General features: G+C 52.3%; 1 protein-coding gene across 1 annotated transcript; it reads left to right on the top strand.

Moving 5' to 3' along the window:
• The first annotated feature begins 731 nt into the window (after positions 1-731).
• Positions 732-11,444, top strand: fam110d (family with sequence similarity 110 member D). Its single transcript, XM_029130242.3, has 2 exons — positions 732-919; positions 7,882-11,444. The coding sequence occupies exon 2, from the start codon at positions 8,449-8,451 to the stop codon at positions 9,793-9,795; it is 1,347 nt and encodes a 448-aa protein (XP_028986075.1). The 5' UTR covers positions 732-919; positions 7,882-8,448; the 3' UTR covers positions 9,796-11,444.
• The last annotated feature ends 268 nt before the right edge of the window (positions 11,445-11,712 follow it).

Below are 11,712 nucleotides of genomic sequence, written 5' to 3'. Positions count from 1 at the left end.
GCATTTTCCGGTGCGGGCTGAGCGGCTCAGATCGTCCGCTAACTGTGAGCCTGATGCTAAACGCCCACAAGATAACGTGTGAATGAGCTGCTTGAGGTCTATTGATCAGCGGCAGCAGAACAATGCGGATGGAGACGAAGCCAATCAAGGACCCGGTGGATCCAATCCCCACGAATGGGATTATCTGCTAACTGCTCAACAGCCGGACAACTTCATCCAGTCGTTTGTGTTAAAGTAAAAGTGACAATTCAAGTAACACAATCATTCAAAGCACGGAGGACTAATCAATGTGATGGCACCAGTCGGGCTCCTCGGACCAGAACCCTAATCCTTCAGGCTCCGGTGACCCCCGATCTTCAGCATCATCTTGACGGCTGCTCCGTTTGCTTCCACTGACTTTCTCCTTTATTGCCAAGGATTTGGCAACAAACTTTACAAATTTAAACTTATAGTTGAATATGATATCGTATTAGCCGTTTATTAGCCATTAAGTTTGATGGCGAGTTTAACCCAGCATTCTAATTGATGTGATCTGTCCGTCATTACGCGTCTCTAAACCTCCACCACCGACAGTGACGGGCCAATAATAATGTTTAGGAAACCAAATGACTTGTTATGATGTTATATTTGTCTCTGGCGCTTTCTTCCTCCCCACAGACCCACTCAGCGCCCCGCAGGCTGCACGGGAGTCGGTTTACACAGTCCCATACCTGCCCCCCCCCCCTCTCTCCCCCGTCCCCTCCCCTCCGTCGGGACTCCCTGCTTCTCGCGTCGGTCCGTGGCTGTGGAGCAGTTCCGCGCAGAGCGCAGCGCGCAGCGCCACGCTGAAGCCGGAGCCGAAGCCGAAGCCCCGGTCCGCGGCACAGAGCAGCTCCTCCGCAGGATTTAACGGAGGGAGCGGATCCGCCGAGCGCGTCAGGTGAGAAACGGACGCGTGTCATTTTAACACGGAGCCCTTTGTGTTGGGACGCTTTCCCGGAACCGATCGGGGTTGGGTTCGGACGTGAACGGATCCATCCGATCAGAGACTGTGCGCGATGTGTTCGACCGAACGTGGCAGCGCCGCTGGACGCCCACGGGTCATCGCGGGCCGTGGCACCGGACGCCGGATTAGTTCCACGGAGTGCCACGAGTGAACTCCTGCCACGGGTCCCTCGCGTCTCTGAGCCGTTAAATTTACTACGGAGCCGCGTTCGTTCGTCACGTTGAGCGCCGCGTCTCGTGTTTTTATGGTGCGTTTACGACCGATGCCCCGTGAGACGAACTCCCGGGCAGAACTTCACCGACGGATGACGCGTGGGCGACCGAGCAGGATTTTACAACGCGCCGGAACAAAAACGCTCGACAAGTGCAGCGATGCATCATCGTCCGTGTAAAACTACGCCTCTGAGGAGCTGATTAAAGCAGGTCACCTCGGGCTGCAGCTTTATCCCATCTCCCCTCCGCTGCGCTAAATATTTACATCTGGATAAAATCAGGGAAGCGGCGCAAATGAGTCGCCGACTCCCAAACGTCTACAATCAGGGAAGAAAAGTTACATAAGCCAGAATTGAATTAAGCATTTTGCTGCCAGGTGTGTCATTTATAACAAACACACACTGAGCTCATAAAACAAGGAGAACAAAAGAAAGTTGGGCAGTGAAGGGGTCATTATGCAACGCACCCACTCCACTGTCTCCTCCAGGGCCGTCTCCTCACATCCCCCGAGGGTCAGCTCCACCTTGACCCACCTCCACCCCCCGGGACCCCGCTCTCAGCGTGAGCAGCCGCGTAAACAACTGAGCAGGCAGACTAAACAGGCCACACACGTCTCCTAAACACGGCCGCAGGTTCATGCGCGAGGAGCTTTAATTCAGGCCTGTAGAGAGCGAGAGGCGGCGGTTACGCTAACGTGAGACCACTTGAAACACAAACCAGTACCTGCCCGCGTATTTGTTTGCGTATTTGCTTTTGTTGGAATGAATAGAGGCTTAGGATGGTGTGCAGCGAGGCTAATTCAGCTTTAGGTTTGTTTTACAGCTAAACCCCATGAATCTGACTGGGCTCGCACCCTCGCCTGCAACCTACGGTGACTCATAGCTCGTAAACACCCGCAGCGCACATCGGCCCTTCGTGTCCCGCATGTTGGAACACAAACGTGTTGCCGTCTGTGAAATGACAGGCCGTAAACAGCATGAGGGCGCTTCCTGCCGGCGGCGGCGAGGAGGCCGGCCGCTCGCTGCAGCCTCCGCCGGCGGTGCTGACGGGAGGCTGACATCATTAACAATGACTAAACCAAACGCGATTTGCGCCTTTGCCCTCGCGCTCGGCTGCAGGCGGCGGCGGCGATGTTGATGGCGATGGCGATGCTGCTGGCGCGGCGCCCGGGGCAGTTTGGAGGCGCTGGCGGCAGAATCCAATTGAGTTTATGAGCTTTGAACCAGTTTGAAGCAGCCGCTTAAACGAACCCCGTCCACCATTTATTCATTCTGCGCTACAGTCTCCATATCTTTGCTGCCTTGCTCATGGATTCAGGTCTCAGTCAGTCACGCTTCGTCTCCGTCGTCAAACATTTGTTCCGTTTAACCCACGTTTTGCTGCTCGCGAAGCCCCCGAGTGATGGCGGGAAGCTGGAGTTGCTAATTAGAGAGGACGGCGCTCCACGCTAATGACATCATCTTGTCTCGGTGTGTGTGTGTTGTTTCACAGCAGCTGGTTTCAGACGTCTCAAACGCTCGCTCTGGAAGCGTCAGGCTTATAATTTAGCTTTGTTGCTCCTCGTCGCCGCGTTTGGACTTCAGTGCCCGTGGCCTCTGGGGACTTCCTCACCGGCTGTTTTCAAGAAGAAACGGCCCGAAAAGGAGGAACAGCCTGTCGAAAAGCCGGCGCTCGCAGTCACACGCAGCGCTGAAAACAGGCGATTCGCGCCGCCGTCGACTGGAACCAGAAGTAAAACCTGCCATCTACGCACAAAGCTGGTAGTTTGTTCTGTTTAGCAAACACCAGACTGTGGAATCATACCTGCTGGACTGATCATATGTTGAGCAGAGCCACATTTTCCCAAATAGACGAAGGATTTCACGTTATTCTCCAGATGAATCATGGGTAAATTGGGGCCCAGCGCTGATTGTGAAATCAGCCCTGTCATTTGTGCTGTTACGTCACAGCTGCGCCGTCTCCGGGTGCTCATCACCAAATCCATAATTCATCGCAGGCAACCGAGTCATGAAACTGGATGTGACACGTCTCCATCTCCTGACAGCCCCCCGTGCGTGGGTGACAGCTGTGTGAGCAGCCCTCCTCCCCGATGCTCCCGCGTCCCCGTAATTGTTCGCGGTCCGAGCGGCAGCGCTGCCACATCCGATCACGCTGAGGCGCTCGGCCGCGAGGGGAGACGCCGCGCGCCCGGATCCGACCGCATGAGGGGGGGGGGCGTAGATGCAGATGTTCTGTGGGTGTGACAGGATCGAGGGAGACGGTGGGGTCTTTCTGCGGCGCTCCGGGGGCTGTTCGCAGGAAATGCAGGTCGCTTGATCGGTAACGAGAGAGGACAGCTGGCAGGTTCAGCAGAGGTTAACAGCTAAGTGTGGACGGCGGCGTGGAAACAGAGAGCGAGGCCACACATGCAAAACAGGACGCCGCCGCTCCTGCAAGCGTTGAAGCAACCGGAGAGCGAAGCATCGTAAACGGCTTTGTCCGATGAGTGGAGCGTTTCAGCCTTGTTGAGCTGTGCAGACGGGACGGGGGGGGGGTCACAGATGACCGAGTGCTTGGGGACACGCCACAGCTGGAGCAGCTCTAAGCTCCGACCAACCCCACGCAGCCGGGTCACGAGTCCTCGCGCCGGCGCGAGCATCACCCGCGTGCGTTCACGAGCTCTGCAGATGTCGCGTGGATGGGACGAACCAGCGCCACGTCGCTCTTTTTAGTGCGTTCCTCCAGCCTGACCTTTGACCCCAGTCCTGAGCCACCGCTCCTGCTCGGCTTATCTCCACCTTCTCATGCACAGGCGTATGATTCACCGCCGCCGGCAGAGCTCTGCTACGCGCCCTGTTGAGGCAGGCGCCTGAGCCTGGCAGAGGGGAAAATGTGCCGACCTGGGGAAGTCAAAGACGTGGCAGCCTGCCAGGCCAGACTGAGGGCTTAATGAGGGCTCAGTGTGAGAACAGGCCTCCATAATTCAGGATTTCAGGGATGTGTCCAGGTTCATGCCTCTGTGCTTCACCATGCAAACAGCCTGAGGGTAGGCCCACTTTGGGGGGGTTCTGGTGCCCTGACCTCAGCCTATGAGGGTAGGCCCGCTTTGGGGGGGGGGGGGTTCTGGTGCCCTGACCTCAGCCTATGAGGGTAGGCCCGCTTTGGGGGGGGGGGTTCTGGTGCCCTGACCTCAGCCTATGGCGGAGCTGCAGACGGGAGGGAGGCTGCTGTGGTTCCAGTGCTGGTCACAAACAGTGGGCCAGGCTGGCATCATTTACAAAACAATGGCCACATCTGCATATCTAAACTGTGGCCACACCCACAACAAAGCAGCTGCTCTTCACCAGGCTGGTTTACAACAGGCCATGATTTATCGTCTGTCCAGAAGTGAAAAATAATTCACATTTAGCAGTCGATAGAGTTTAAAATGAGGTTTGATCATTTGTGAGTGGAGCCGATAGGACCGAGCTGAGTTCTGGACCGTCACAGCAGGGTCCTGGACCGTGGCTCACTCTTGTTGCTGCAGGCCTCACATTCACACCCGGCCTTTGTCTTTCTCCTCCTGTGGCTTCGTAGCGTGTCCTTTTCGCTCTCTGACTAATGAGACTCAGTAACATGGTCAGTAAAAGGCAGCTGCTTCTCCGTAAGCGGAAGATAGAAGACGACACCTCCCGCTCCTGAAGTCTGCGTCTTTAACGGCGGTTAATGATCGAACGGGGCGAAGTCATGAATCACCGCTCATTAGAGGCAGATGCTTCACACTTTAGAGGCTCAGCGTGTGCAGCTGCCTCTTCGCGAGGTATTTAAATGAGCTGTGGTTGATGTTTGAACACTCGGACGCTTCGGTCCATTAGCGGCGATTATTAGTCTGTGTCATCCCTAATAGCGGCGCCAGATGTTTGTAGAAAGAATGAGAGACGAGAAAGAGACGAAGGACGTTAAAGACAGTTGGCAGCAGATGTCTAAAAAAACGGATGAGAAGCATCTGTCAGGCACAGATCAGGTAAACAAAGAGCCTCCACCGGGGTCTGTGGGAATTTATTAACCTCTTACCTAGTGAATGCATCATTTACAGTGAAGCCTTGTTTATGGTTCTGGTCCAGATGGGCTTCGTTTGGACGGGTTTGTCAGCGTGTCCTGCAGCGAACGATGGCGTTGATCTCAAGGTGAAGTGAAGGACACGTCCGTTTCTGTAAACGCTGTCTCGCAGCATCCTCGTGTTCAGAACACCTGGTTCTCCTTCAGCCGCGCCCGCAGACTGGGCCGCGCTGGAGGAGAGACCACACAATAAACATGATTTATTAATATGACCATTCAACCACAAATCAGAATAAGATAGGTGCAGTAAGACTCTCAGCTCTAGTCTATCAATATTTAAAGGCGCTTGTTGTGTCTGTGTTCAGTTCAGCAGCACATCATGGCCGACAGCTGTTTTTGGGTGAACAATCACACACTGTCTTCTGACTCAGCAGTTTCAACAAACTTTTCCAGGAAAACGTTCAGTATTCCTTATTTAATTACAAGGAAAATGATCATCTTGCATCAGCAGACGTTCATATTGAAAACACAAGTTGGAACTTAACTAAACATAACAGAGCCAAACTGCGTTCGAGGGGTTAGAGGTTAACGACAACCTACAGCGGGAGAAGAAGCAGGTAGTGAAACATGAGAGAGACTTCAGCCGTTGGGGCTTTCACAGGCCTCCGGCCCACAGGGGAACGTGCTGGCTGCTAATTTGGCTCATTACGGTCAAAGGACCTAATGGCTGCTATTGTTCTCGTGCAAATCCCTTCTGAGTCACTGGTTCAGCTACTGGACGTGTGCAGCGTTCTCGGCAGTGCTTTTCAGCTTGGCTGTTTATTTTCTTCTGATGGAATGAAACTGGGAGGAGCAGCGAACCTCTGAAAGTGGCTGGTTGTCTGATTAAGCAGATGCTCGTAAACATTAACAGTAGGATACTTGACAGAAACAGTTGTCGTTGACTTCAAGGTTCTGCTTCACATACTCCTGATCTTCACATGATTTAACATACTTTACCTCCATAAGCCCTCAGCATCAGAATTACCAACTTTGTTTAGGCTCCTTTGGTCATAATCCCCTTTAACGCTTCAGGTTTTTGCATTTTCAAGCTCACACTGACACATCAATCCGGAGGAAAGGTGTAATAAATACCCAACTTCCCTCACATGATCTGCCCTTTCTCCTCCCGTCACATCCACACCTGTTGTAAGATATTCTGAGTTTCCTGGACTCTGACAGACGGACATCTGGAAGAACTAAAACGCTGACTGTTCCCCGCTTTGCATTGAATTTATGCTCGTGACGGGGCACCTTCTCGCATCAGCATTAGCTCAATAGCTAGCAGGGTTAAGCTTTGCAGTGTCACTCTCCAGCTTCAAGCTACTGTACAGTTGTAGCTCAAATGCTGCATGTGGCAGAATATTTCTTGATATGAATCCATAAATACAAACCCAAGACGTGTCAGCTCCATAGGTGTGGACGTGTTTACTTGTGTTTGCCGCTCCCATTGTGTCTCAGCTGATGGCCCATGAACCTGGTTCCTGTCAGAGGAGGTTGCTCATTGTTTTAACCCATGAAGGAAAAGCTAAAATAGCAGTAGATAAAGCCTAATACAGACGTGAGAGGACAATAAGAACAAGAACATAACACTCCGGCCCGACACGCACCAGAACTGTAGAACTTTGAGGATACACGTAAATCTTTCCAGTATGTTCTTATAGCAGATTAAAGTTTAACATAAGCGTCTGTGAGAAAAGCTGCTGAATAAGAGAACGGCCTGATCTGCAGCCTGACTTTGCATGAGGGCGTCTTTCATTTACAGGGAAGCCTCTTATTACCCCGTGCTGACACACACATATGCATATGGGCTGATACACACACATATAGACACATGATCACAGAGCTGGGATGTTTTCAGGATATAAATACTCCTCGGGTAAAGCCTGTCCCATTATAGACGTGTGGAGCCGCCTTCCCTCTGAAATCTCCATATAGCATGAAGACGTATGCGTGTCACCTCACTGAACAGCAAACATAAAGGACATCGTCCCTTACAACCGCATTAAAGTCTGATGAGATTTTCGCAGTCGCTTGTTAATTCGAGGAACAAGCTGGACTGCTTTACGTCGGCAGCACTTCTGAATGTTTGTTTTCATTATTCAAAACATTTGTTGAAAGTTTAATCGCATCAATGCTGAAATGAAACAAACTTTTCTTCGGGCGGTGTCGTGTAAAGCAAAGCTGGTCTCTGTCACTTTATTGCCGTGAGCAGCCCCAGTTCCATGTTCCTTTGTTCTGTTCGCACCGTGAGATGCTGCGATGGAGTCCTGGCAGCCTGAAGCTGAGCCGTCCAAATAAGCGTCTTTCATGTGATTTATGTGTTCGTCCCACGTCTAAAACGCTGCTCCGACATGTTAGCGTAACCTGAAGCTGAACCTCACCTGCTGGCCCACTCACTGTTGACCCTGACCGGAGTGTGACAACATGCATTTTGCACCTAATGTATAGTCGTATGATGTATAGTCATTAAACACTTGTTTATTTCGGCTCCGTCCTGTAGAGCCAGACGTGTAATTCACTCCAGCTTTAAATAAGCAGGAGCTGAGTCTAACTGTCCTTTCTGCCATCTGGTCTCTGCTGCTCGAGATATTCCAACTAAAACCCCTCTCTCTTTTTCTCTCTCAGGTGAGGTGAGGACAAGGACAAGATCTTCATCGTCCCCATCTATCCGTCAGCAAATCGAGTGCCTCGCTGCAGCACCCAACAATAAAAGTCTTGACCCAGTGTCCCTCCGAGGACCTGCCCAAAGCAAATATTTGAGGCCATTATATCTCATTTCCATCGAAGGGATCAACAGTGAAGGGTGCTGTTCGGAGACGGAGAGAGGAGAAGACGTGGGGGAGGAAGGAGTAACCCTTTCAAAGTGCTATTTCTGCTGCTCTGTGGGCAGAGAGCGTCTCATTATGAGAGCCCTTGGCTGACAAAAAAAGGACTTTCGTGTGCCCTGCCTGCTTATCCAAAGGCTTGAGTAAATACGGGATAGAGATATTCATTTGGTTGGGAACCCTGGAAGCTATCTATAGTAGATGTTACAACAAACTTGTGGTCCCTGTGGTGTTCTGGAGTTCTGTTAGCCCCTTAAAGAGCTGGAGGAATGAGAACTACCACGGTGAACTGCTGGCTTTGAAAACTTCACCGGATCAGCAGCAGGCTACTGGAGCTACTGGAGGGCTGCAGTCGTGCTGATTCACAATGAAGCCCCTAACACCGATCGGGTCCCCGTCGCCTCTGAGGCTCCTCAACAAGGGTCCAGATTACCTGCGCCGGCAGATAGACGGCGGAGGCCACGGGCGCTCCGTCAGTGCGGTCGAGAGGCTCGAAGCGGACAAAGCCAAATATGTCAAGAGCCAGCAGGTGATCAACAACAAGCAGGAGCCCGTGCTGGTGCCCTGCGCCACCCCTCCGCCCCGGCGAGCGGCCCCCAGCCTTGGGAGCCTGACGCCTCAGCTCAGCCCACGCCGCTCGTGCAGCACGCCGTTTTCCACGCTCTCCGGCTCCTTCACCTCGAGAGACGAGAATGAAAACGACGACTCCAGAAAGGAGAACAGACGCACTTCCGTTGACGTCGAGGCGCACAACAGGAGTAATGTGAACAACGTGCTGCCTCCCAGCCCCAGGACACCCGGAATTAACACCCTGGTAGCGCCGCACAGTGCTCCCGTACTCAGGAGGAGCACGGGCAAGCGCATGCTGAGGCCGGACTCGCTCGTCATCTACCGGCAGAAGAAAGAGTGTAAGAGTCCCAGTGGGGCGACGGTGGTGGACAACAGCAACATGGAGATAAAGGGCTACAGCTTCGTCCGCCGCCTCTTCCAGGGCTCCATGAGGGAGAAGAGTAGCGGCAGCGAGGGCAGAGTCCAGAAGATGGTGATCAGTGAAGAGAAAGCACCACCGCGGGACGGAGACTCTCGAATGTCCTGGACCAACGAGAAGGACATGACGGACGGAGGCCCCGCGAGCAGGAGGTCCAGTAGGACTGACCAAGAGCGCAGCCCGGCGTCCATCCCCAGCCCTGGATTCAGCTGCATACTTGAATGGACTAAGAGCGAGTTTACGAATTGCACCAGCGATGGCATCAACAGCGGCATCGCCAATGGCAACCACGCAAGCAGTCGGGATGAGAATGACCCGTGGAAGCGGGCGTCGCCGCCGGCACCCAGGAGGCAGTTCGGGGCGTTGCAGCGCTCGAAGTCGGACCTGCGCCTGCGCTGCTCTGTGGCGTTGTCAGAGCAGGAGCATTTCTTTGACTTCTGCGGGCTGGACGTGGACATGATCGAGCGTCTGGGTCGGGAGAACTTCCTCTCCGGCGCCAGCTCCATAGACACGCTGTCGCTGGCGCTCCGCAGCGTGGGGGGGGACGCCGGCGGCTCGGAGCCCAGCGAGTTCTCCCGCCACTCGGGGGACGGGCTGTTTCAGGAGGAGCTGGCTGAGCAGGTTCCCACCGGCGTGTCCATCATCGAGAGGAACGCCCGCGTCATCAAGTGGCTTTACGGCTGCAAGAACGCTGCTCGGGAGGGACCCAAAGAGTCCACGGTTTAATGAAGGGACGAGGAGCCGTGTGCCACCGAGTGCTAACGCTAACCAAACACGACTTAGCTAGTCTGACAGAACAGCAAAGCACACGACCTGCACACATTCGCCCAGACGCGTTAATCAGTGACGTGTGCGGCCTCCGTGTAATGCTTTGGTGCTCAGATGCAGCAGAGGCCAAAATTCAAAGTGGTGAATCATCAGTGAGGTTTTCAGACACAGCACTGACTCCGGGCTGTGATTAGCGCTGCAGCACAGGAGGAAGAAACAGGACTCGGTCCTGCTCTCAAGCTGCAGGCAGCGCGGCTGAGCTTCAGCAAAGCAAAACGCAACTCGATCTTTGAATTTTCAAATTAGAGTCAGTTCGTGTTTCTTTGTAACGTCTGCACTCGATGGCACATTTAGTCCCTTGGCTTCCCAACTCCAAAGAGACTGTTTGTTGAAATGAGAGGTCAGATTGGTTTATCGTATTTATGGATCCATGGAAGTATTGCGTGGGTGGAGCTCGGCCTGATTGATGAGTGGAAATGATGCAAAATGTTTGAGTTTGTGTGGAAGCGCTCGGTCGCTGTCTTAACCACTTCACTTACTGACACACCCCGATTGAGAACTGATCTAAAATCAGCTCGTGACCCTTCACAAGGCACATAAGAGTATGCTTGTCATGTCACAGTGGACTTTAAAATGGAAAACCACTAAGCTATGTTTGTTATAAACTCAAAAAACTGTTGTGTGAGTGTGAAGTGAACCATAAGTACCTCGATGGATCTGCCCCAGTTTAGTTTGTGTTGCTTTTTTTTACTCCTTAAACGCAGGCGTTGGAACAAACATGTGAGGCACCCCTGTGGGGTTGTTAATGCACTGAACTGGACCGAAAGAGAGGAAATGGAACCCAGATATATAGATCTGCCTCTTTACAGACGCTCGTCCCAGCACTGGGCAGCTCCAGAGTCATGCCTGGCTAGGCCGCAGTCCGACACAACACGCTGTCCATTAATACTTTGTGACATAGTTATCGATTCTCCCTGTGCAAGCTGCCACAGTCATAAACAGGTGACGGCGGCCTGTTAATGGTCAACGGTGCCAAAGCGCTGGACTTTGGCAAACACACAGACTTTAAATCACGAAATTCTAGATTCGCCTCAGAAAGTAAAGCTGTCTGGACCTTTAGGATGTCACATTTACCATCTGGCAGTTTACGGGCGTTCAACCTCCCCAGCTGGCTCCATCCGCCTGCTTCCCATCAAAACACCCCCTCCCCCCCCCCGATAGCTGCAGATCCCACCTCACGCCATTCATCCCTCCGTGATTTTCACTTTATTTCCATGAAAGGTCGTTACCATCGTGCGACTTGGAGGATGTCACTGAAATATGAGCGGGGGGTCTGCAGAGGTATGTGGAGGTTAGACTGTTAGCGTTCTGCTACACATCATGAGCACGACACACACCTGAAACTCCTTCAGTTGGACTCTGGACTCTTTTCAGTTGCTTTGTTCCCCAAATTGTTCGGCTGCATGTTTACAAAGTGGCTCCAAAACGTCTGAATCTCTGATTTTATTTGATATATAAATATATATGAGAGATTTTACTTTTATTCCAAAGAAGTTTATGTATAAAATCCACCGAATAAAGCCAAATAAAGTCATAATTGTGTGAGAGTCAATTTCTTAACGTCTTTATTGACACACACCATCTACATACTATGAGCACATAGAAATATTACAAATAGAAGAAGAGAGTTAATCAAAATGCTGTGAATATGTAACAATGTTTATTGAAACCCAGTGTTGTGATGGCGTCTCGTCCATGACTTTTTGCTGCCTTCCTCCACCGCATCACGTCTCATTTTTCACATTATCTCAAGTGGCTGTGTGCTAATCCTTTTAGCATTCCCCGCATAGCGTTCTCCTGAGTGAGCCGCGACAG

This window comes from Betta splendens, chromosome 16, assembly GCF_900634795.4.
Source record: "Betta splendens chromosome 16, fBetSpl5.4, whole genome shotgun sequence".
NCBI classification, from domain to species: domain Eukaryota; kingdom Metazoa; phylum Chordata; class Actinopteri; order Anabantiformes; family Osphronemidae; genus Betta; species Betta splendens.
This window is presented reverse-complemented; position numbering and strand designations above follow the sequence as displayed.

Bases quoted from the DNA above. Each gene is read 5' to 3' on its own strand.
- fam110d (XM_029130242.3), top strand. From the start codon at position 8,449: ATGAAGCCCCTAACACCGATCGGGTCCCCGTCGCCTCTGAGGCTCCTC.